Consider the following 25,548-nt stretch of genomic DNA (forward strand, 5'->3'; position numbering starts at 1 on the left):
CTTAACCCCCACATCCTGTCTCAAACCCTTCCTGTGTGTCAATAGCCACCTCCAACAGAGGACCAGCCGGAGGCCGCAGGAAAGATGCCTCATCTCCAAGAGACCCAGCACTCTTGGAAACCTGCCTTCCAGAGGAGGGTCAGGGCATGGCATAGCATGGTTCCCTTGGGAGGCAGGTCAGCTTGCCCCCCCCCCCCCATGAAGATGATCACCTCCAGAAAGGGCTCACATTGATTTTTATTGATGTCTTACAGGTAAGGACATCCCACCTATATTTCAAATTTATAACTGTACACAGCATACACATGTCCCCCCACCTTTGGGGAAGGGCGCAGAAGACAGGGTGGGGACAGAGGCCCTGGAGCCCTGGCGGGGGTGGTGGGGCAGGTAAATAGAGTGGGTAGAGGTGGGTTTTAAGAAGCATCTTGCTTACTGACATGAAGCCTCACGACCTGCAAGGGGTGCAGATGAGGCCTCATTGGCTTACGGGAGGGGTGTTGGAGGGCAGGCACACAGTGCCCAACTAGCCGGCCACACCGGCGTCCCAGGGACGGGGTGGAGGTGGGGGCCCTGCCAGGCCTCTGTTCCCCCAGGCCTCTCTCCCCGCCCTCTGAAAGAAAAGAGGGTTTGGGCCTCAGCCACGGACCAACGGCCTAATCGGCAGCGTCTCCTTAAACGAGATACAATGTGCATCAACGGGGCGATCGCCTCTGGCCCACAGGGCAGGCTGCGGGTGCCACTGCGCCAGAGCCAATCCTACAGGATCTTAGGTGGGGGTCCCTTCCCTACTAGAACTCTCCCTCTGCCCAGCATCCAGGTGGCCTCGGGGCTGGCTTGGGAGCCCCTTGCGGGCCACGCCGCTGGCTCACTCAGTGAGGTGCTGCGACTTGTAAGAAAGGATCTCCGCCGCCAGCTGCTGGGGGTCCAGGAGCTGCGGGAAGCGCCCCATCACGGCCTCCACCAGGTGCGGGGGGAAGACGCCACACAGCTTGGTGTACACACTGGCCCGCTCCTTGGCCAGGCCCCCCGCCCCGCCCCAGGGACCCCCGCCAGCCCCTGGGCCCGGCATCGGGGCCTCCTGGAGGACTGGGGTGGGTGGGGGCAGCGGGTATGGCTCCGACCAGTACTCTCGGGACGGGAATGCGCGTGGTGGGGGCGTGTAGTCAGCAGGGACGCTGAAGTGGCCGGCACCCATGGCGCGTCCAAAGGCAGGGAAGGCAGGCACAGCCTGGAGCTCGGACCCATAATGGCGGTAGCCAGAGTAGAGGCCCTGAGGGGGTCCCGGCTCACCAGGGCCTCCCGCCCGAACCCCCCACAGTTCTGACATCTGACTTTCCAGGGAGCCGATGCCTGAGTCCAGGCAGTCCTGGGAGATGTATGGGAGCGAGTCCAGGGTCTGCGGGAGCCAGTCTGTGGGCCCCAAGTGGCCGCCGCTGCCTCCGCTGGGTGGGTGGCCCCTGCCCGCAGGGGCAAAGGTCTGCGTCAGCCCCTCCTGGCGGGGCCCTGAGGGTGCTTGGGCCCCCAGCTTCTTTCCCTCCTGGCTGCTCTGCTCACCGTCTGCAGGCAGAGAGCCAGACTGAGAGGAAGTGGAAGGCCGCTGGCTACTTTTGTCCTTGCCAGGGGCCCTGGGGGGTGAGAGGAGGGCATTGGCGCGGAGCTCATCAGCCACGGAGCGCTGGGGGCGGCTGGGCCGCTCAGGGTGGAAGAACCGGCACTTGACCCCGTAGGTGCATTTCCTCCCTGCAGAGGGGAAGGGAGGTGGGCTGAGTCGACCAGGAGGTGGTGGTGGCAGGGAAACTTGGGGCTGGCTGGTCCCATGAAGGTGCCACCCAGGAGGAGGCACCTAGGGCACAGGTGAGGGGAGGGCAGAGCTGGGTCTCACCATAAGGGCACGGCTGTTTTCTGTGCTCAGAAGGAAGTGGCTTCTTACGCAGGAAGTTGTCCAGGCTGGGTCCGTGCCGGCCCAAGGGGTCATCCGGGGGCATGAACCTGTAGAGGGCAAAAAGAACTCTCAGGAGTGGGATACACAAAGGGGGACTTCCAATTGCTGAGGACATCCAGCCTTGCTGAAAATCCAGCCATAAAACTGGGGCCTATCTTTAGGACAGAACAGCGCCAAAGTAGAAGGGGGATCCCCCAGCCCAGGGGCCACAGCTCAGGGGCACCTAGGGCAACTCCCAGGCTAGGGTCTTTCCAAGGTCATCAGGAAACCACAACAGGTATCCCAGCCTCGGGCTGCTTTCAAGAGAAATAGTGTGCAGCTGGACAGGTTGTCCTGGACGCTGACCACATCCTGTCTCAAGTGCTACTTCTCCATCCCTGAATCAAAGAACACCTGTCCCACCTAGACCCAGCCGGATATCTGCTGTCCCTTTCACTCCCAAAGCTGCCAGGAGCCCAGGTGGTGGCTCCCAATGGCCATAGGACCCAGCAGAGCCTGGTACCCTCCCAGAGCCAAGTTCATTGGGTCCCCCAGAACATACTTGTCATTGACAAAGGAGTACATGAGCAGTCGCTCCTCGATGAAGCGCTTCCACTCCTGCCGTTCGCCCTGGAGGTCCCGGTAGGTGTCATTGGAGACCACAACCCCATCCGAGTCGTAGGCGAGCTTCACGATGAAGCGGTCATCATAGCATACCACCCGCTTGCCTCCCACGCGCCGGGACGGTGTGAACACCAGGATCTTCTTCTTCTCCAGTTCCCGCAGAATGTGCTGGTCTGGGGGTGGCAGGGAACAAGTCAGGGCCCACTCAGGACCCAGAGCCAGGCCACAGGGCTCCCTAACCTCCCAGTGGCTAGGCTCTGGGGCTGTTAACCCACATTCACAAGGGTGGAGACCCGTTCTGCAGAGGCCCCTGCTGGTTTGCTGCCTGAAGACTATGGACACCTGAGCCCAGGCTGCAGAGGGGCTCTGGGCACAGAACTGGCCCTTTGGCTTCTCACACTCTGACATCAGGCCTGCTCAATCAGAGGGGTTTGGCTTTGGCTGTCAACCCAGCCTGTCCTGTAGGGGTCCATGAAGAAGTGTCCTAGCTCTGTCCCTGGACAAGGGACAGAGTTTCTGGCAAGGCCAGAGTTCCATTTGGAAGGGGCCACTCCTCCTGGAGCTCACAGCCAGACAGCCTGCCCCTGGATCTCCAGACTCCTGGAGAAACGGCGGTTTTAATCTAGGCTGGGGCTCGAGAGCGTATCCGTATCGGCCGGGGTTAGCATAGGCTGATACCCACCAGGCACCAGGAGAGCACCTCTAGATTAGCTCACAGGTCCACAGCAGGTGGGAGGAAGGCTCTGTACCAAACCCTGCCCCACCCGTTTTTCAGATGAGGAATGAGATTTAGAGCAGGGCTTCGGGATCCTTGCCTGGGTCACAGAGCCAGGAATAGACAGTCAGAATGCCAGGCCTCACTGTCCTGGCCCAGAGCCCTCAGCCCTAACCACTGAGACACACGGCCCCTCTGCCACTGGGGATGCTGAATAAGTGACATACCACCAGAAGGACGAGGGAGGCACCCAGTATCTAAGGCCCATGCTGAATGAATGACATGCCACCAGAAGGACGAGGGAGGTACCCAGTATCTAAGGCAGAGACCTGGACAAGGTGACATCTAATGACCACTGTTTACAGCAGGGTTTTGGGGATACAAAAGCCCCGGAAAGAGATACTGATCCCTGGTCTCGAGGTCTAGAAGTTGTCAGCCCTGCCCAAGGGGTCCCTCTTGAGGAGAACCAGGGCTGTGGGACAGTGATATTGGTCACCTCCAGAGGTCCCACACACCTGTGATGGGCACGTCGGGCCGAGGCTGCTCCTTCCTCCAGGACGGTACGAACACTGTGATGTCGGTGTGGCCCCGCTCTAGAAACCAGGTCACAGCCAGTAGGATGCCCCGGCAGGAGAACACCTCCTTGTTCCCGTGGCTGGGGGGAAGGAGGGACAGGTGAGCCCACAGTGCCAGCTAGCTGGTCCTCACCCTCAGCAGGGCTCAGCCCGGGTCCTCTGCCTGTGGGCCCAAGGCCTCTGTTCCTGGGCTGGTTCCCACAACGCCTGAATGGCCAGACCAGTTGCGGGACTTTCCCCAAGATTCCATCTGCCTAAAGTGGGGATCCACCCAGGAATCTGGCAGCACTGGCTCCCCATGGAGGGGAGGGTCAGGCACTTGCAACACACCTGGGGGTGGGGAAAAGGTGCAGGGAGATTTCTGGTTCCTGCCCCACCCGGAGCTTCTGGGACCACGGGACACAGATGTGCACTGGCAGACTGAGTCACCTCCCTCCCTGCCCCACTGCGGCTCCTTGTCAGCAGCCAGAGGTGGGGGTGGGGGAAGAACCAGCTGGCTAACCAGGGAGAAACCAGATTGTTCCGGATTAAATTTTGGCCAGGCACACAGCCTAAGGCTGGGACCCCAAGGGGTTCAGGGCAGGGGCTGGTGCTTCCACCCTTCCAGGAGGGACAGGAAGTGACGGCAGGAGGTGCTGGCTGGTTCCCTTTCAGTGTGAAAGTGAAAGGCCAGAGCTTTTCCTCCCAAGGCGCCAGCTCCCAGCGTGGCCAGGGCCAGCCCCACGCCTCCTCACAGTGCAGGGAGGGTGTGACCTACAGCAGAAAAATGGTCAGAAAGGGGCTGGAAGGCTGGGGGATTCAGCCACTCCCAAAGAGAACCCAGACGAGGGACCTCCTCCCTGCCCTGGTCTGAGGGCAGTTCCATACACATGCATCTGGACCCTGAAGAAAGCCTGGAGGTGCTGGGCTGCTATGGCTCAGTTTCTTCAGCTGAGAAAAGGGCCCAGTGGCCTGCAGCTTTCTTAAGATGGATGGGTCAGTGACACAGGTTTACACTGGCTTGAGGCCAAAGACTGGCAAAGCAGAGATTCCCTGGGACTTCCTGGGAGGGCTGGAGGGGGCACTGGGGCTTCTTCCCCAGAGGCCCTGCCTGTCACTGGCCCCTTGGTGACAACTCAGACTCTCATATTTGGCAAATCAAACTGAATAAATGTTACGCAAAAGAGGCAAGTCCAGGGTCGACCACATCCTGTGGGTGGCTTGTTGGGGTGATAGCTGGAGGCCCGAGAGAAGGCAGGCGGGAGGTGTGGGGCGAGGCTGGGGTTCCAGATGCCGAAGGTCTTGCAAATTGTAGGGGAGACAAAGTCCAGCCCCAGGGCAGCACTCATCCCCATCTGCTGTCCCCCAGTAGCCTGCTCATAACAAGAGCTAACATGTATTGAGAGCTGAGGCCTCGACTGCTCTAAGTGCTCTACACTGAACCATCGGCAAGCCCATGAGGAGAATACCATAGTGACCATTCCCTTCCCTTTTCTTAGATGAGGAAACTGTAGTCCAGAGAGGGTAACAGTCACCAGGGTCACACAACAATAATGCAGAGATGCAGACCCAGAGCCATGGCTCGTAACCACTCTGTGTGGATGCTTGGACAGGTTCAAGGACAGGCACAGACTCTGATGGAGGGGAAGGGGCAGGGGAGGGGGTTCTGAGCTCCAGTGGAACAGCTTCATCCTACAAGGCTTGCTACAGTAAAGGAAAGAAAGGTTCCATGACCTACCCAAGGTCACCTGGCTAGTGCTAAGAGTTGGAAATTGAACCCAGTCTGGGGCCAGTGAGTTGCCTTCCTGTCCCTAACAGAAGACCTGGAGTCTATTTGGGAGGAAAAAAGCTCCAAATGTGTTTGCACAAAGTGTGTGGCGAGAGAAGAGCAGGTGGGAGTGGGAGGAAGGGCGTCTCTCCTGCTCTTCCTGCAGGAACACAGGTTAGGAGACTGCGAGGCTTTCCTGGCTGGCCAGGTCCCTGGTCTGTGGTCCTCACAATGCCCCGTGCTGCCCCCTCACGCTGCCCCCTTCCCTGGGCCCTCTGCACAGTCTCCCAAGGCCTGGATGTGCTTGTTCCCAGGCTCTGCTGCCTGTCCCAGCCACACAGGTGTGCTGCTCACCTGCCTCCCTCTGAACACATGAACACACTCAGCTATGTGCTTGTGCCCCTCCTGGCCAGCGTCTTCAAGCCCTGGGACCTGGTGTCCTGCCTGTGGGCACTAAACACCCTGGTGGGGACATCTACTCTCAGCAGGTGCAGCCCTCCTCTTCCTGCAGTGGAGAGCTCCGTGGGCTCAGGAGACCAGACCTCTCCTCACCCTCACTGAGTGCTAACTGCCCAGGAGGTCAGGGCCCCCCAGCTTGGCCAAGGAGACTGATAGGATGTGTACTGGGAGCCTCCAGCCACTGTTCCGGCCCCAGGACAGAGGCAGGGCTGGGCCGCCTCCCCAGGTGAAAAGACCTGCCTGGGCTGGGTCTGATTAGAGGAGAAAAATTCCCTTAGAAGGAAACAGAGGTGAATTTCCCCACGATTTGCATATGGTGGGGGCTAGCCAGCCTGCCTGCCCCTGGGGGGAGGGGGCATCAGGGCAGGAACCCAGCGACAGCTGAGACAGGAAGTGTGAAGCTGGAATTCCCCTCCTGCCACAGCCCCAACTCAGAAACCCCCAGCAGGCAGGCAGGCGGTGCTGTCTGTCTCCAGGGTCAGCTCCCAAGTGCCCCCCACTGCTGCCCTCCTCCCTCCTCCCAGGCTCCTCCTCCTTTTACCAGGATACAAACACACACAGCACATGGCTGTCCCCAGGGCTCAGCCACTTCTGTGGGCCTGAGGCCCACAGGGGCAGAGTCACAGGCTCATCCTAGCTCCTCAGCGTGGCTCAGGCTCGAGCGTGAGGGGACCCGACCTTCCTGTGACCTGCCTCCCTCTGGCATGGAAGCCCCCTTTTCTCAGCCTCCCATCCAGGACCTACCCAGTTCAGGAATGGGAATGGTGGGGAAGGGGCTCCCCTGCGCTTGTGCTGAGCTAGAGCTAGGCCAGGACCAGCTGACAGTGGCCTGCCCTGCTGGGCTGGAGCAGGTGGAGGGCAGAGGCTGACTGGGAGAGTCCTCAGGGAAGCGGGGAAGGCGCTCACACCGCCTCCCGCCCTGTGTCTGGGGTCTCCCCGCATCCCTGCCAACAGGAACTTTTCCTGATGAGTGATCCACCCGTCCTGACTCACCAGCCACCTCGAAGGGAACTGGGAGAAAGCAGCAGGGAAGGCGGGGCCACAGATCCAAGGGAGAAGTCAGATTCTCAGGTCAGGAGCAACCCTGGCCTCATCCTTGGCTCCCACCCCTCGCCACGACCCATGTGAGCACATAGGGGCCACAGTTAGGGGGCTGTGTGCTGACTTTGGCTCTGGGAGCCCCAGAGACCAGTCTAGCAGAGACTTGGCTCACCTGAGGCCAGAGCATCAGGCCACCCACCCACACCCCATGGAGAATCAGAGCCAGCCTTGAGGTCACTCCAGGTCACAGCCCTGAAGGTCTCAGTAGCTGGGCCTGCTTCCATGGGAGCCCAGGCCTGGGACAGGAAGGCCTCAGAAGACCCAGGCCCTGAACAGTAGTAACAGGAACAACTCCTGTTCACTGAGCACCTGTGACTTTCCAGGTGCCATGCCTTTGCTCTCACAATGACCACCTGAAGCAGCAGGAGATAAAGCCCAGAGTGGCTAAGTAACCGCTCCCATCTGGAGCACTGGGGCTCACAGGCAAATCCCCCGCCGCCGCGGTCTTGCCTCCTGTTACAGGCGAGGAATTTAGATGGACATGGCTGGCCTCAGGAGACCCAAACATAAAGTGAATTCTGGGGACACAGAACCTGAATTCCAATCCTTGCTCCACTAGCTACCAGTAGTGTGACCCCGGACAAGGCTTTGAGCCCGAGTTTCATCCGCATGACCTGTCACAAGGCTTAAGGGAGCCTCCTGGCATGACGTAGGCCCTCATAAGGGCTTTCCCATTATATTATCTTTCCCTTCCTCTAGCCCAGTCCACCAGAGAAGTCAACTCCTGCCTGAAAGCTCCCCCACCTGAACCGCAGGGAGAGAGACACCTCTCCACTCATCTCCACAGAAGTGACACGTACCTCATGGCCACGTTGCTCCCATCGATGACCACTGGCCTCAGGTCACTGCCCTCCTTATCCTCCTCTGGGAGTGAGGGCTCCAGGCTGGGGGCCTTGGGGGTGCCCCCTCCCCGGGGCACCAGAGGGAGCTGAGGGCCGGGGTCTTGAGAGGCCTGGCGCTCATGCTCGGAAGCTGCGCTATGCTTCACCAGCTCCCCCAGCACTGTGTTGGTGTCTGCCTGGACCCCCAGCTTCTGCAGGACGCTGTGGATCTCAGAGGATGAGTAGCCCAGCTTCCGGAAGAAGTCCACCTTCATCTGTAGCTCCAAAGCTGATGCCTCCTCTGGGGTGGGCTCCCGGGCAGGCCGGGGGGTACCCCGACAGCTGTGGCTGTCCTCAAGCCCCCACAGACTCATGGTGGGGCTGGCTTCCTGGACAGGCCTCTCTCCTCGGGTGCCACTCATATCTCACACTCCTGGAAGGCACCTGTCACAGCTCCTGTGGGACAACACAGGGTTAGGGATGGGGAATGTTGCTCTCATCCCCTCTCCTGCCTGCTCTTCCCAACAGGATGAGACAACACTGGACTGGTGACACTATGTCGGCTCAGGTTGTCCCCTCAAAAACTCTCTCAGCTAAGGATTATCTTTCCCATTATATAAAGGGGGAAACTGAGGCACGGGCGCTAAGAACTTGCTCAAGGTCTTCCAACTGTTAGCTGGTGACGCAAGAATTTGAAGTTAGTCTGATTCCACCCCCAAGCGCAACCCCTCACGCTAACACGGGGAGGGGGGGGCAGAAGGCAGGGGCGGGGCTCTCATACGGAAACCCGGGCGGGAAGTGCGCTCGGGGATGTGGGGGCCACGGGGCCAGTGGGCTGGCGGGCCAGGGTGGGGGGCTTCCCCGTTGAGGTCATCGCCTTCATCCGCCCGCCCGCCCCACACTCAGAACCCAGGCCTAGAAGGGGCAGGGCCGGGGCCGGCCTCCCGGGCCGCGGGAGGGCAAGTTTCCGGGGTGACCCACTGGAGAAAAAAGTTGCTGGGAGACTCTGGTTGGCTCCCGGGCGCCGGTGACGCGGAGGCTGTCCCGGTAGAGACCCGCACTGTCGCGGCGCTGCCCCAGGACCTCGGGACCCTCCCCGGGGCTCCCCCAACTTGAGCTAAGTTGGAGGGGGTCTAAAGGGGCCGGGGAAGCCGGACCCCGCCGCGCCCTCCCCACTCCCTTCTTCCCGGGCCCCGCCGCGCGCCTCACCCCGCTGCGCCCCAGCCGCGGCCGGCGGCGGATCCATGGGGCCGAGTCCCCGGCGCCTTTGTACCGCAGGGGGCGAGGCAGGTGCTTTAAGAACCGTGACGCGGAAGCTCGGCAGGGCCGTCGCCCCTTCCTGCTCCGCCCCCCGCGCCCGCCCCGCCCCCGGGCTCGGCCCCTCCCCCGGGCTCGGCCCCGGCCCCGGCGCCTCGCCCCGCCCCGCCAGTGCAGGGTCGGCGCGCGCAGACCCCGACGCGCTGACCGGCCCCGCGGCTGCGTGACCTGCCCGCGGGTGGAGCGCACAGGCCGCCTGCATCCCCTCTGCGTGAGGTCACCAGGTACGCGCACCTGTCAGGTAAGGGCCGACGGAGGTGCGCACCAGCAGTACAAGAACAGGTACAGTTTTCATCGTTCAAATCGAAGCACTTAAAAGGATGCGCGCGAAATGAATCTGGTACGCAAAGGTGGGACCGTAGTTTTAAAGAGAGGTACACCCAGACAGGCACTTCTCAGATGGAGCCAGGACTCCCAATGATCGGTCGTGGTTGAAGCGGTTACCCAGAGGTGAGCCACACCCAGGATCAGGTAGACTTTTTCTGATGTAAGCACCTTCTAAAATAGGCTGATGCACAACGAGTGGGAGAAAAACCAGGGAAAGAAGGGACCTTGACACCAATCCCCATCGGTTCATGGAAGGACACTGTTATCTAGGGCCCCACTGGAGGAAGCACCCACCCGCTCCATGAGGATGCCTGTTGGTCCTGGGTCAGCTGGTCATGATTCCTCACATGTGAACAGCACTCTACAGTGTCTGCCCAGGGGCTTTTATAAGGAAGACAGAGATTGTTGTGCCCACTTGCCTTTGGGAAATTCAGAAAAAGCTAAATCTCCCCAGCTAGAGAGACTTGGAACCAGGACCAGGAGCTCCTGGTCCAGTGCATCAGTGCCATCTCAGGAGCCTCCAGCCGCCCTGGTAGGGGGAGCTGACTTTCAGTCTGGGCGTGCTGGGGGGTGGGGGCCATAGAGAATCCATAAGCTAGAGGACAAAGTCTCCATCGTGCCATCCAGTTGTCTTGCAGATGGGGACACTGATGCCCAAAGAGCTCAAAACTAAGTGCTTCTTATTCTGTGCTGGTACTTTAATTACGTCATCTCAGCCTTCTTAAAAGCACCTGTCCTGTAAGGACACTATTTTGTTATAATAAAACGTATGTATTGTAAAAGACACCATGTACAACGTACAGGTACAGCTTAAAGAATAACAGTATTCACTTCAAAAAAAACCATGCATTTATCATCTAACTTAAAAATACCAGTACTTAAGCTGGGCATCACACGCCTGTCGTTCCAGCCACCTGGGAGGCTGCAGCAAGAGGATCTCAAGTTCAAAGAAGCAACTTAGCAAGACTCTGTCTCAAAATTAAAATAAGAGCAGTTTTTAAAAGGGCTGGGGATGTGGCTCAGTGGCTAAGTGCTACTGGGTTCACTCCCAGGTACAAACAAACATACAAGCAAACAAGCAGCCTGTACTTTTGAGGCCTTCTGGGTGCCCCTGGCAATCTCCTTCACTCATCCTGAGGAACCACTTTCCTGGATTGGCACTAGTCGTTCTCTGGCTTTTTTTAAACCACCTTCGTATAAATCCTTCAATACTGTACTGTTCTGTTTTTCTTTATGTAAATAGAATCACTCTATAATTATGTGCTTCCTTTTTTAATATTTATTTTTTATGTGTAGTTGGACACGACGCCTTTATTTTATTTACTTGTTTTTATGTGGTGCTGAGGATCGAACCCAGGGCCTCACACATACCAGGTGAGCGCTCTACCCACTGAGCTACTACCCCAGCCCCGTGTGCTTCCTTTTTCACACTGCATGTTTTTAAAAATCCATGTCTATTACCTATCTATAATTTATTTATTTTACTACTGACCAGTACCCCATTTTGTGAATATACTCCTGGTTATTTATCCATTCAAAATATCATAAGTTTTTAAATTTTTTTTTTCTATTACATGCCTGGGTTCAACCCCACCCCACTCACACACACACACACTCAGTCCCTTTGCTATTCTCGATGTGTCTTCCCAGTTGCAGAGTTGAAGAAATAATGGCTCATGGGATTAGGAAAGGTAAGTGCCTTGCACAGGGTCCTGGACTCCTGCTCGTGGGGAGGCCGCAGGAGACCACCAGGAGGAGGAGGGCGTGTGCATGGCGGGTCAGGTCTGAGGCTGTCCCTTGGGCTTGCCTGACCCCACCTCATTATCTACTTGTTTTTGTGCCTTTGAAGACCCCAAGTGTCCCCCACTCTGTGTCTCTCCAGTCCCCAGGGCTGTGGAGCAAGGGAACACGGGGCCAGCTCTGTGCCAGAGTTGTACACACACAGTCACTGCAGCCGGGCACAGTGCACCTGTGTCCCTGTCACCGCCCCTCTCATGGACCAGGAGAGCTCAGGGGTGGCAGGCACTTACTCATTGCAGTAACAGCCTTTAAGATGGGAAAAATATTAAGTGACGTGTCCAGGTTAATATAATAATGAGACTAATAATTTGCCACAGTGATCATGCCTCACGTTTGGAGAGGGCTTGTGGGGTGGGCACTGTGCCAGCCCTGGAAGACACTTTTCCTCTGCTTCTGCTGTCTCTCTGCAGGAGTGCCCTCCCCACCCACCTGATGGCTGCCTGACTAGTTCCATCAATCTTTCTGATGATGTCCTGCCGGGACTCCTGAGACGCTGGAGATGCTGAGCGGCTTCCTCCTGGGGCTCCCGCTGCACCCTGCTTGTGCCCTCCCTACGTGCTGAATGGCTGTGGCCAACCTGAATGGCTGTGGCCAACCTGAATGGCTGTGGCCAACCTCGGACCTCCTTCCGGCCACGACTGGGCTGGGATTCCACCCACGCTCCAGGCCCCATGCTGTCCGGCACGTGCTATGGGAGCTGGCAGGACTGGGCCATGAGTCACACGCCTCCCTGCCCTCTGCAGTCTCGCTCTCTTCCTGCTCCTGACAGCGTTGGTGGCTCCTTCCTGAGAAGCTGAAGCTCTTCTGCAGAACCCAGGGCTGCTCTGGTGAGCCCCTGCTCCACTGAGAGCTGGAGTTTGCAGACCTTAGTCCCATCCCCAGGAGCCCTGTGGACCCAATGGTGCTGACCAGCGTCCCGCCTACCTCTTGCACCCCCTTCTTGGAGACTTGGCCTCCTGTCCCTTCCTGGAGCTTGCCTGTCCTCTGGCCACCTGCCTGTGCCCAGCCAGCCATGGTGAAGGCTGCAGAACTCCTCAGCTGGTCACCTCTTGGGGTCTGTGGGTGAGGCTGGACATGGGAAGATCCCAGGAATGACCTCAGGCAGCTCAGCCTGGGGAGGGCACCAAGAGCTAGGCCGCCTCTGTCTGTGGAACGCCCCCTAACTTAGCAGAGAGGCTGAAGAATTCAACAAGGGCTCCCGGACCTAGGGAGGGGCTCAGGCCCCTCCTGTGTTTTGAGGCTCTTTCTACATTTTAAAACTATCTGTTGTGAGCTGGGTACAGTGGCAAATGACTGTAATCCCAGCAGTGGCTCCGGAGACTGAGGCAGGAGGATCCCAAGTTCAAGGCCAGCCTCAGCAATTTAGTGAGGCCCTAAGCAACTTAGTGAGACCCCTGTCTCAAAAAATAAAAAGAGCCAGGCATGGTGGCGCAGGCCTGTAATCCCAGCGCCTCTGGAGGCTGAGACTGGAGGATCGCGAGTTGAAAGCCAGCCTCAGGGAGCTGGGGTTGTGGCTCAGCGGTAGAGCGCTCGCCTAGCATGTGCGAGGCCCTGGGTTTGATCCTCAGCACCACATATAAATAGAGGTATTGTGTGCAACTACAACTAAAAAATAAATATTAAAAAAAAAGAAAGAAAGAAAGCCAGCCTCAGCAAAAGCCAGGCCCTAGGCAACTCAGTGAGACCCAGTCTCTAAATAAAATACAAAATAGGGCTGGGGATGGGGCTCAGTGGTTAAGTGCCCCTGAGTCCAATGCCTGGTACCAAAAGGAAAAGACCAAAACCAAACTTGTCAAAGCCGGTCTACAAAAACCGATGTATGTTTTAAATGGTAACTGAGCAAACGAATTCTTTTGATTGTGCACTGGAAGGCAGTGCAGTGTGTGCATTACCAACGAGATAATTAGAGGACTTGACTTAGAAATATTTATTTCCTTTGACAAATGTCTGATTCTACAGCTGGAACAGGGGAAAGGTGAGCCTGGAGCATCTTGTGGTGCACAAGAGTTGAAAAGTTGCTCTGAGGGCAAAATAATTGAGACCATGAGCTGAAAGGGCCCCCAGGGGACAGTGAGCAACGGAACAAATAGGAGAATATTGGATTATAGGATGACCATCCCTGAACCCAGACCGATAGGAATCAGGTATTGAATGGACAACTAACAGGGAGAGGAACGTGACCCCCGTGGTGGGAGCGCGTGCGCTCTGGGGTCGGTGACTCCTTTCTGACAAGAGTATGGAAAGGACAAAAGCCCACCACTCTGCAGTGGACTCCTAACGGACGGCGCCTCAGCCAGGGCCTCCAGGGAACGTGACCGGCGATAGTCAAGTGGACGTCACGTGACACCCTTTATCCCCCGTGATGTTCTGTGACCCAAAGGGGAGCTTCACCGCTGTGGTGTCAGAGAAAAGCACTGGACGAATCCAAGTTAAAGAATAGTCTACCCCTGGGAGTGATGTTGGCCGATCCTGTGTCAACAAATCCCATGTCGTGTGCAATTATAATGCACCAGGAAAAGATAAGAATAAGCGCAGCCTAAGAAGGACCCGACCAGGACTCCTCCACACCATCAAGGTCGTGAACAGCACAGAAGCCAGGAATGGTCACTGACCACAGGACTCTGAGATAGACAGGCTGGGTGGGTGCAGGAGGGTGCCCTGGGCTGGCGCCTGGGACGGAGGAGTACATGCCAAGCTGCTGAGACTCCAGAGGCCCTGGAGTCGGCTCCCGGTGTTGTGCGGAGACAGCGTCTCCGAGTCCTGACAGGTGTCCCCTGGTGGTGAAGGATGACGACCCTGGGGGAGCCGGGTCTGGGTGAGGGGTCCGCGGGACTCTCTCTGCTCTCTTTGTAGCTTTTCTCTAAACCTAAAGATCATCCCCAAATCCAAAAGTTTATTCGGGAAGTGCCTCTCAGATGGTGTGTGTGGGTGACGGGCCACCGTCTCTGTCCAGTTCTGCTGGTGTGCATCCTGTGACTGACTGTGATTCCATCTGGGGAAGACCTCCAAAGTCTATACTTGAGATCTTTTTGTCCAGGGGACTCTGGCCAGATGACCCTCCGGCCTCCCCTCTTCTCCCTGTACCCCCAGTTTGGCTGCCCCCCACTCCCTCCTTTCCAACCCTAGAATCTGTCGGCTGGAGTTGGAAAGCCCCGTGGACACTGATTAACCCGGAGCTGGTTTATGGTTGGGGAGAAGTGAGGCGGAGGGAGGGCGGCGAGAGCCGGACCCCTGGCCAAGTGCCAAGGTGACTTAGGCCCAGCTACAAAGGAGGGAGCCAGGCTCTCTCCATGTCGGGCATCCCTGGGGACCTGGGGGCCTGGTGGTGACAGTGCTTCATGGGAAGGAAGGGCAGGACAGCAGGGGCTGACCAGGAGTGGACGCTGTTCCTTGGGCTTTGGGGTGTGTCCCCTTCGCAGGTGAATCCCACCTGGTGTGGAAGCTCCGGGAGGAGGTAGGTCCTAAAAGGGGGCCAAGAGTTGAGTGTCTGTCCCCTGCCACCCCCACCCAAAGCCACTGCACCCAAAGGGCCAGAGAGGACCCTGCAAAGGCCTGAGCACGTGAAGAGAGGTTGGGTCCCGTCTTGGGGTCCGAAGCTCCCTGGTCTGCACTGGGGGACACAGTGTTTGGGACATGCTCAAAGCTGCCAGAGAACCCCCTGGCCTTCCCTGGGGCCTGGGGCCTGGGCTGCGGGTGCTGGGTGCACACTCCTGCCTGCTGGCCTGGGAGGTGCAGTGCCCACCTCAGGGCTTCCCCACCCACGTCTCCGCCCAGGCAGTGGCTCCTCAAGGGTGGGCCCACCTCCAGGACCTCTCCTCCCCAGGACAGGACCAGGCGCAGATGGCGGGAAGGCCTGGGGTCATTCAAGTGAGCAACAGTAGGGGACGCTCCTCTGCCACACCCTCCCCTGACCTGGCCGTGGATGTCCCCCGGGTATCCACCAAGGCCAGTCACAGGCCTAGGGACTCCAGGCTCCCCTGGGGTCTTCAGGAAGCCAACCCTGAAGATCCCCTGGGAGTGGAGGACTGGACCCACCGTGAGGCCGGATCTCGCCGCAGGGTCAAGAGCTTGCTGTTGGTTGGGCTGATGTCAGCCATGTGGTCAGAGTGGCCACTCACAGATAGGGTGGTCACAGCAAGTGGCCCACAAGATCCTGGGGGGCACTAATGTGCAGTTCACAGGCTGGTCAGCATGCCTGTGATCCCAGAGACTTGGGAGGCTGAGGCAGGAGGATCAAAAGGTTGAGCCTCAGCAATTTAGCGAGGCTCTAAGCAACGCAGCAAGGCCTTGTCTCAAAGTAAAAAATAGAAATGGCTGGGATACAGCTCAGAGGTATAAAGCACCCGGGGGTTCTGTCCCAAGGACCAAAAAAAAAACCAGAGATCTCACTGGCTGATGAACAGGCGCCACAGCGAGGGACTGACAGTACTGGGAATTTCCTAGCCTTATTATCTGGTCAGAAATGACCCCGTCCCAGGGGTGGAGCTTAGCTGGCTTAAGCAAATCAGAAAATCTCATCCTCTAGGCTCTAGAAATTGGTCCAGAAAAGACAACATGGCCCAATTTAGGCCAATCAGAGCTAATGAATCTCAATGCCAGGTCTTTTCTTCAAGCCAACTGGGAGGCACGCTGTTTATCACTAATTACAAATGACAAAAGCAAGTAGTGCCGGGAATTTCTGGAAGCTACCTAGGACACATCATAGGAGGTGGAGCCAAAAGACAGACAGAGCACAGATCCTTGGTTACCCGCCGCTGGATCAAGCTTTGCCTGAAGCTATCCCGAGTGCTAGGCTTTTAGGTTATGTAAGCTCCATAAATATAGCCACTCACAACCAAAAATATCCTTTATAATGGTAACAATAATCACTTGGTAATTGTTAAGCATATAGTAATTACATAAATACAGTTTGGGAGATAAAAATCTTACAAACTATGAAGTCTGTATTTGGAGATAATTAAACAGACTGAGTGGTGAAAAGTCCGGCAGATTGCTGGTGTGGTTCAGGCTTAGCTGTTTGGCACATGGTTAAACTAAGGCCCAGGGAAGTCGTGAGGCTGGTTCAAGATTTTTATAGCTGCTTAGTAAGTCTTCCTGTCCCTCAGCCCACCGATTCTTGATTTTTGAATGATAACTGGAATGCTTGAATTTCGGTGCTTTCTCAGTGAAATCATCACTCCCTGTTTTTCTCTTTCCTTTGAGAATGGCAGTAATTCTCTTCATTCCAAACAGGGAGGCAGAAGCCCAGAGAGGCTAATAGATTTAGTTAAGGTCACACAGCAAAGCACTGACAGTGTTCCCTGGATGCCAGATGTCCTGAATGTCACTTTGGGTTCAGCCACCTCCACCCCACCCCTTGCCACCTGCCTCTGCCTCCATTAGGACAGGAGTCAAGATTAGGGGCATGTTGGGGCCCTTTTCTGGCCCTCCTTCTCAGTTGCTCAGTAACTTGACGTTCTCTTGAAACAGCCTGATGGAGAGATTGTGGGTAGCAGTAGATGAGTCCCTTCCCCTACCTTAGGAAACTTATGCTCATTAGGCTCAGAGAAAACTTAGGACGTGTGTGTTGCTAGAGGCTCCAAAAGGGAGGCCATCTTAGATGAGAGGCTATATGCATGAGATTCTGGCCTCACATCCCTACAACCTCAGCCATGGCACCTGCCCTCTCTTGAACCCCAATCATCTGTGGCTCTCCAGCATTTTCAGTAGCCACAGGATTGATGTTCATGGCTGCCCTGGTGATGCCCTGCAGAATTTGGATTAGGGTCTGCATGGTGCCCTCTGAAGTTGTGCAGTTTACAGCTTGCGTGACCACACGGGGCAGGCCTCATTTGCATTTCTCAACGTGTTTGGGTGATCAAATAATTTTCTCAGCCATTGATGACCTTGCAAATCACTTTTTAATAAGAAAAACATTTTATTGGTATAAGATACAGAGGATATATTGATAAATTTATCTTATATTAGATCATTCTGATTCCAGAAATTGTGTTAAAATGTCTACACGTAGCCGGGCATGGTGGCTCACACCAGTAATACCCTGCTACTCGGGAGTTTGAGGCTGAAAGAGTGCACGTTCCAGTTTAGCCCCAGCAACTCAGCAAGACCTTTACAAACAAACAAACAAACAATCAACAACAAGAAAAACAAGCTGGAGGTATAGCTTAGTGGAAAAGTGTCCTGGGTTTCAACCCTGAGTAAACGCCCCCCCCCAAAAAAAAATTACTGTAGCCAGATGTGGTGGTGCACACCTGTAATCCTAGCTCCTCAGGGGTCTGAGGCAGGAGGATTGCAGGTTTCAGGCCAGGCTGGGCAATTTAGTGAGACTGTGTCACAAAAATAAATAAATAAATGGGACGGGGGATGTGGCTGGGGATATAGTGGGGCACCCCTGGATTCAGCCCCCCGTATGGGGCTGGGGGGGGAGTTCACATGTAGAAAGATTCATTATTTTTAAGGGCTACTTTTGGTTGTTTTCTATTTAATAAGCAGAGCCTACTGTTTAATGGAATTTAAATTAATTTCATGATGAAAAGCAAGATTTATAGGCAAAATGAATTAGGAATAATTGGTCAGGCTTGACTTAAGAGCTGAAGGTACCCCCAACTCATCACTGCAGATCGAACCTTACGTGCTGTGAAATTGTCACAAATGGGATTTATTTGCTTTTAATACATGGGGGTTTAGAATTCTTGCATCTTGGGCTTTGCTTTTGTGACGGATTTGGTGATTTTAAAAACAAATTTTCTGCTTTGTTTCTAAATGAAGAGATAAGAGAGAAGATGTCACTTCCTCAAATGACCCATTGCTGTTCCGAATAGCTGTTATTTTCACAAAAGATGAAAAGCCCCAAATGGCTATATTTTCCCTCTTTACTCTCCGTTTTTGAAGTAGTAGAAACACCTTGATGTTCTTCATAAGATTAAAAAAACAAACAAACAGGTGACACATTAACCACGGGAAGGCATCAAAGGTGCAGGTGTGTTTGTAGCCGAGACAAGATCTCTCCCCGTCCTCTGTGTGTGGCTCCCCAGGACATTCGAAGTTTGCAGTTTCTCCTGTGTCTTGCCCAGAAGAATCTTTGCATCTGTGAGCAAATATTTACACATGCACACCCATCTTTCTTTGTCTTTATCTTTATTGTATTTTTGTTGTTGTTATTGTTTTTGGAACTGGGGATTGACCCCAGGGGCACTCAACCACTGAGCCTCTTCCGCAGCCCTTCTTTGTATTTTATTTAGAGACAGGGTCTCGCTGAGTTGCTCAGTGCCTCACTAAGTTGCTGAGGCTGGTTTTGAACTCACAATCCTCCTGCCTCAGCCTCCCAAGCCACTGGGATTATAGGTGTGTGCCACTGAGCCCAGCTATTGCTATTATTATATTTTGTGGTGCTGGGGACGAAACCCAGGGCCTCGCACATGCTAGGCAAGCTCTCTCCCTCTGAGCTGCACCCCAGCCTGTTTCTCTTTATTTTTATACAAATGAGGCCCTCTCCACAGCCGTCTGCACTGTGCTTTTCTCATTTGAGAATGATTTGAGATCATTCTAATCAGTACACACTACCCTGTTTCAATTCTGTTGTCAGTTGATGAAACCATTCTACTGTAACAACGTGCCACGGTGTATCTCGGCAGTGTGTGACGGACAGGTGTCTAGGGTGCTTGTGGTCTTCAGCCATTACAAACACAACTGCCGCGTATCCCGCCTCCGCTCAGCTCTCGGAAACTGGCCCTAAGCATTGTAGGTGTGCTGGTCAGCTCTCCTTCACTGTGACAAAACGCCTGAGAAAAATCAACTTATAAGGAGGAAAGATGCATTTTGACTCCCAGTTTCAGAGATTTCAGCCCATGGTTGCTTGGCCCCATGGTCACTGGGCCTACGGTGAGGTGAGATGGGCACGAGAAGCTTCTCACTTCACATCAGCAGGAAGGAGAGAGAGGGAGGAAGGGACCAGGGCCCATTAGCCCTTCAAGGGCGTTCCCTGTGACCTCACTTCCCCTGTGACCTCACTTCCTTCTGCTAGCCCCACCTCCTCAAGGTTCCGCCATCTCCCAATAGTGGCATAGGCTGAACAGTCCTTCAACACATGGGGGACAGTTCAAGTCTAAGCTGTAGCAGTAGGTTAAATTCCTCTTGCTCAGTCAAGGGGCCTTGGTTTGCTAGGCTGTGGTGATAAAGTACTACCACCGGTAGCTAGAGCAGCAGAAATGGGTTCCTGATGGCTCAGGGGCTGGAAATCCAAGATACCTTGCACCTAATAAAAGAAAAAGGTGTCTGGCAGGCAGAGCTGGCTCCTTCTGAAGGCGGTGACGTAGCTCTACCCTTAGCAATTGAGACAGGGTCTCACTACGTTGCTGAGGTTGGCCTCCAACTGGCAATCCTCCTGCCTCAGCCTCCCAAATAGCTGGGATCACAGGTGTGCACCCCTGTGCACGATGCCCAGCTCGTGGGTTAGGATTTCAACATATGAATTAGTTGGTGTGGGTGATAGAATACAACCCACGGCGTACAGTCCCTGAGCATTTACTTGCATAGTCTACTTTTTGCGGTGCTGGGGCTGGAACCCGGGGCCTCACACCCTAGGCAAGTGCTTTCTCACTGAGCCACATTCCCAGCCTGGGATTTGCTTTTAGGAAAATATCGCCCAATGACTCTTCATAGAAATTGTGCCATTTCCCCCCCACAGGCAACGATGAAGACAGTCTAGGTCGTGGGGGTGCAGCCCAGCCAACAGCAGGCCGCAGACCTGTCCGCCTTTGCCCGTTGAGTAGGAGAAAATGGCCTCTCGTGGGTGGGCATCCACCTTGCACCACCCTCCAGGTGAGGACGAAGGCTCCTTTTCACACATTGAAGACCCGGTTACGTGGCTTTGGGGACCAGTCTTCTATATCCTTTGCCTGTTTTTCTGTTTGTTGCGTGATTGGCCTTTTATCCGCCTTGATTGGAGGAGCTCTTTTAAGATGAGGGAAACGAGCGGTTTGTGATCTTTTTCATATATTTTCTTTTCCTGCTAGTTGATTGTTATTTGACTTTGTATATTAATTTCTTTTTTCTTCTTCTTCTTTTTTAAACCTGGGAAAATGTTCAGTTTTATGTAGACAAAGAGATCCTTTTCCTTTTATGAAATTGGGGTTTTCTGTGATTTTTTTAAAGAAGTCCTTTCATTTTAAGATTAAGACACAAATTTTCACACTCTTTTCTAACACATTCATTTTTTTTAAAGGGGGAATTGCCAGGGATGGAAGCACCCAAGGGTGCTTAGCCACTGAGCCACATCCACATCCCCAGCCCTTTTTAATATTTTATTTAGAGACAGGGTCTTGCTAAGTTGCTTAGGGCCTTGCTAAGTTCCTGAAGCTGGCTTGGAACTCACGATTCTCCTGTCTCAACCTCCAGAGCCGCTGGTGTGCACCACCAGGCCTGGCCACATTCATGGTTGTTATGTGCAGTGTTTTTGCTCCATTGGGATGCATTTTGTCTTAAGATGTAAGCAAGAGACCCCATTTAACAATCCTGGTGGATGGATGCTTCTTGGTTCCTAGCAACATTTATGAGCCAATGTACGAGAATTGTGATCGGGTACCAGCAGTGAATAGTTAGGGGATTTACAGAAATATTTTTGTTAAAAAAAAAACAAACAAAACTTCCCTGGTGAACTTGTATTTCAGCATCAATGTTATTTAGAGTTTTTGTCTTTCATCAATAATCCGCTATGGGCAGAGGACTACACATTTCTTATTATAATAAAAGGAATTTAAAACTATTTAGAAAGCAAAACTGCCGCAGGGACTGGCAGTGTTCCACGTAGTGACAAAAAGACTGCATTTGACAAGCGCGGAGTCTCCAGAACTGTCCCACTTAACAAAATTAATAAACAAGTATCTATTAATTGGTTCAAATGTAGAAATAGAAACAGACACTTGTTTCTATTTCCAGCTGCAACAAATGACACAATTTCCTGGAAGGTGCTGTGAAACCTCGGGCCTCAGGGGAGGAGGGTCGGGCATCTGCCCCCTTCCAGCCCTCTGCCACCTGGAGTAACTGGCTTCATGTCCCTGGGCCACTTTTCTCCTCCGTTATAAAAGGGATAGTAACTGAAAGACGACATTAGGGAAATAAGAACTGTAGGGTCTGCAACTTATGTGAACGGGAGGGGGGGCACTTAGAAGTTACAGACAGGGGGCTGGCGTGTGGCTCAGGCAGAGCACCAGCCTCCACCCAGGAGAATCGGGGTTCGATTCCCAGCAGTGCCTCAAAAACAAACAAAAAGTTACAAATAAGAAATCCAGCACTCGCCCTGAAGGATCTGGGAAGGGCCTTGGAGGTTGAACTTGGCCAGCTTCCTGCAAATGCGTCTGTGTTCATAGTAGAAGCTCCGTGGGGCTCCTGGGAGTAGGGACAGCGGTGGGTGTCTTCCGCATCTGGCACCTGGCCGGGGTGCGGCAGGTCTGACTCCCAGACTACAAGCTCAGGTGTGCAAGAACCTCACTTTCTTCACAACCTGCCTGAGGTTGTGAGGCTGTGCCCCAGTTTCACGGAGCTGGCAAACATCTGTCTTCAGTCGTTGGGAAGCTCAACCCAACTTGCCTCAGCCTTCCAGGCAGCTGGGATCATGGGCCTGGGCCAGCACGCCAGGCTTGGTGTCCCTTTCTGAAGGTCCTCCCCAGCCTTCGGCTCTCCCCTGCTTCTGAGCTGTGCGTGGGACTTGGAGGGCTTGAGAGGAGTTTGAAGGGTCTGTACTGGGGTCCTGGGGCCCTGTTCTAGGCTACACCTGAGGTCCTGCTCTCTGAAGATGGGCAGTGAGCCAGGGTGACTGAGAGCATCATATTACATGCCAGACAGAATCGGGTGCCAGGTCTTGTTTTCCTACCTGCAGAATGAGGAGGAGGATAGCAACTCCTCCCTCAAGGAACTGGTGTGAAAAATTAAATATCACAATGTTTGCAAAGAGCGTTGGCCTAGTGTCCCCCACATAAGACAGAGATGTGTGCACTGAGATGTCTCACTGTATACAGTGGCCGGCCAGAGCCCAGTCCCCATCCGACCTTCCTGTCAACAGCTAGGCAGAGAGAGGCACAGAAAGCACCAGCATCTGACTTTCATGGGACTCAAAACTGAAAGCAGGGGCTGTTTTTCTGTTTGTTTATTTCTCCCAGCACTGGGTACCCAGGGGTGCTCCACCGCGGAGCTACGTCTGCAGCCCTTTCTATTTTTAATTTGGAGACAGGCTCTCACTAAGTTGCCTGTGTTGACCTTGAACTTAGGATTTCCTTTTCTCAGCCTTCCCAGTAGCCTGCGCCACAGCACTTGGCGGCGGGAACAGGGGTTTTAAATGACCAAAGAAGGTCCAGCACCCAAACCAGATGAAGCCATAGACCGACCCCTCTGAAGTAAATAGGGATGCGATGTCAGATGTGAAGATTTTGAGTGAAAAAGGTTTTGTAGGAATGTTCAACCTAATCCTAGGTCACTGCCCCGCCCTGCTGTGCTCTCCAGCTGGCCGCATCCACAGATGGGCAGGGTGCAGGGTGCAGGGAGGTGACCCTGGAGCACTGTGTTCACTTGTGGTTGAACACGACCTGTGTTTGAAGAGGCAGGGAGAGAAGAGAGTCCAGTTTTTGGAGGAGGAAGAACTGTGTGGAGGACCTGGGGACACTGAACCTTTGAAGAGAGGACATGGCACACTGCTGGGCTTCACTGTCACTCACGGAGACAGAGAACTAGCTCTGGCTGCCAGAACTATCTGGAAAGGAAAAGGATTGCTCTCAGAGGTGGAGAATTCCCCGTCCCCAATGGCAGGTTTTAGCAACAAGTCCTAGACCTTGTGGGGTCTAAAATGCTCGTTGGCTGTCTATACACAGATGATGGTCAGCCATGTAGCATCTGCATTTCCCCTATTTTGACCTACCTTATGTCATTGTCACTAAATGGCAGTGTTGAGGATTGAACCCAGGGCCTCATGCATGTTAGGCGAGTGCACGACCCCTTGGCTACATCTCCAGCCCCAAAGTATACTTCAAAGAACGAGTGTTACCGAAACTGGGACTATTTTACAGTCGTTGAATACATCCTTCTTGCTGGAAAAGTTGTTATTGGAATCAGGAAAACTGAAGTGTCTCATCCAGGAAGTTCTCTGTGACAATCCCTGTTTCATCATAGACATGTGTCATTGGAATGGACGTCTTGAATTAAGAAAAAAAAAAAAAGCGGGCATTCTCTTCTTAGTGAAGCCATGCTCCACCCACTGAATCCATCAACCAGCGACATGCCACCTTGTGGGGCCGCCCTGGCATCTGACACGGAGTGGAGACAGGTTCCTAAACCACTCTTAACAAATTCAGAGCAGCGGGTTCTTGGCCCCGGGGACGGATCGCATTTAGCAACCAAAGGACCAGGCTCTACTTCACGATGAGAATTGGGGGGGGGGGGGGGGCTTTTGTTCTGCAGCGACAGCATCTGGATTTGAAGGTGCCAGTGGGAGAGGAGCTGTCTCATAATGGACCAAACTCGGAACACTCTGAGCACAAGGCCCAGCGAGCCTTCAAACAAGGTGCCTGGCGGACTGGACTGGTCAGGCCCTGGCGTCCACTGCAGGAGCTCTGGAGGTGGGACGGCTCCTGCGCCCTGCGTGTCCCTGTGGCCCTGAAAGACTCGCTGCCACCCTCTGTCCCCCGCCCCCTTCGGGAATTTGAGAGCTGAATTCATTTATAAAACATTTGTGGTTGCAGGAGTCTCTCTCTCTCTCTCTCTCTCTCCCCCTCTCTCCCTCTCTCTCTCTCTCCCCCCCCTCTCCCTCTCTCTCTCTCTCTCTCAGAGCTGCCCAGGGCTCCCCGGGCCTGGAGAGGCCAGCCTCCCAGCTGCGCTCCCGGTCCGCGCCGCCACCTGCCGCGCTGGGGCGCCCGGGGCGTCCCTGCCCTGCCAGTCAGCTGGCCGCCGGCGACCTCGGGAAGTTGTGTAACCCGGGCCGCGACGCCCTTTCCTGGAGCCCGGAGCTGGAGCGAAGCCCCTGGGGCCTTGACATCAGAGGTGACGCGAGTCTTCGCAGGCGATGACTCGGCAGAGGACTGGCCACTCCCTTTCCCGCCTCCGGCTGCTCGGGGTGGGTCCCCTCCCCCCAGGTGGCCTGGCCCCTCCAATAGCGCTCTCCGACGTTCTGAACTCGGGGTCCTCAGGTCCCGTCCGACCCTCACTAGGCCTTGGGACCTTCACTGTCCCCCGTGTGACAGACCCCGTTTCAGATAACCGTCCTGGGACTGGCCTGTGGCGCTCCCTCCTGGTGACTGCAGGGAGTACCCTGAACAAAAGGAAGTCCCTCCTGGGGTCTGACCTCCATCTCTGGGGAGGGGTGGTGGAGGGTCTCCTTGAGAGTGCAGAACAGCTGAAGGTAGCTGTCCTCTCCTCCACCTTACAACATCGGCTTGTGTGAGTCCAGGCAGCCATTTTATTTTTGTTGGGCTGGGCCATCTTGGGGCCCACATGGACGGACCACCTGGAATGCGCCCCAGGCAGGGTTTCTGTGTCACGCGGCCCTGTGGGGAGTAGGCTTGGGGACTGTGAGGGCGGGGTGCGTGTGTGTGTGTGTGTGTGTGTGTGTGTGTGTGTGTGTGTGTCTTACCTGGGTGTGGGAAGGCCTTGGTGGAGGGGGAAGGAAAGGATGTAGGTTAGGGCTCTGTGGAGGGAAAAAGTGAGGGTGGAGAGCTTGGGGCTGGACAGGTTTCTGTGGCGCCCACCCCCCACCCCTGGAGTGGGCTTCAGCCCCTACCCTGCCCCCCACCCCATCTTCCCTCCATCAACATTGGTGAAAGGCCTTTCTCATAGGAAAAGAGAAAGCAAGAGGGTTTTGAGTGAAACACGAGGCAGAACTTCCCAATTATGAGGAACGTCTGACATCTGGCCTCAGAAAGGCAAACAGAAAAGGGACCTTCCCATTTGGAGAGTCCCAGGGGAAGGGGGACGTGGGAGAAGAGGTGAGATGTCCCCCTGAAGTTGGCTGTCAGCAGGAGGGAGTAGCTAGAGGGTCGCCCTTGGGGTCCTGGCACTGGAAGGCCTCTGGTGAGGTTCTTGGTGGCGGCCTTGGGGTGGGAGGAGTCTGCAGGTGAGGAAGGCAGGGGCCACTGCCACCCATGCTGCCCTGCCTGGGG

At 55.1% G+C, this 25,548-nt stretch overlaps 1 protein-coding gene across 2 annotated transcripts; it reads right to left on the reverse strand.

The window, feature by feature from the left end:
- Positions 1–230: 230 nt before the first annotated feature.
- Zc3h12a (zinc finger CCCH-type containing 12A) lies at positions 231–24,342 on the reverse strand. 2 transcript variants are annotated; one of them, XM_076862950.2, is made up of 6 exons: positions 24,290–24,342; positions 7,943–8,419; positions 3,776–3,915; positions 2,484–2,718; positions 1,883–1,989; positions 231–1,740 (listed from the first exon to the last, which is right to left on the reverse strand). In XM_076862950.2, the coding sequence occupies exons 2-6, from the start codon at positions 8,383–8,385 to the stop codon at positions 866–868; spliced, it is 1,800 nt and encodes a 599-aa protein (XP_076719065.2). In that variant the 5' UTR covers positions 8,386–8,419; positions 24,290–24,342; the 3' UTR covers positions 231–865. The 2 variants fall into 2 exon arrangements, with proteins under 2 accessions (XP_076719065.2, XP_076719064.2); XM_076862949.2 differs by lacking the exon at positions 24,290–24,342 and adding an exon at positions 9,173–9,241.
- Between the last annotated feature and the right edge of the window lie 1,206 nt (positions 24,343–25,548).

The sequence above is a fragment of the Callospermophilus lateralis genome, chromosome 7 (assembly GCF_048772815.1).
Source record: "Callospermophilus lateralis isolate mCalLat2 chromosome 7, mCalLat2.hap1, whole genome shotgun sequence".
In the NCBI taxonomy this organism is placed as follows: domain Eukaryota; kingdom Metazoa; phylum Chordata; class Mammalia; order Rodentia; family Sciuridae; genus Callospermophilus; species Callospermophilus lateralis.

Coding starts and splice junctions, on each gene's coding strand:
- Zc3h12a (XM_076862950.2), bottom strand. CDS start 8,385: ATGAGTGGCACCCGAGGAGAGAGGCCTGTCCAGGAAGCCAGCCCCACC. Junction 3,916..7,942: donor GGGAGCAACGTGGCCATGAG/GTACGTGTCACT, acceptor CCTTCCCCCCAG/CCACGGGAACAAGGAGGTGT. Junction 1,741..1,882: donor AAAACAGCCGTGCCCTTATG/GTGAGACCCAGC, acceptor TCCCCTCTGCAG/GGAGGAAATGCACCTACGGG.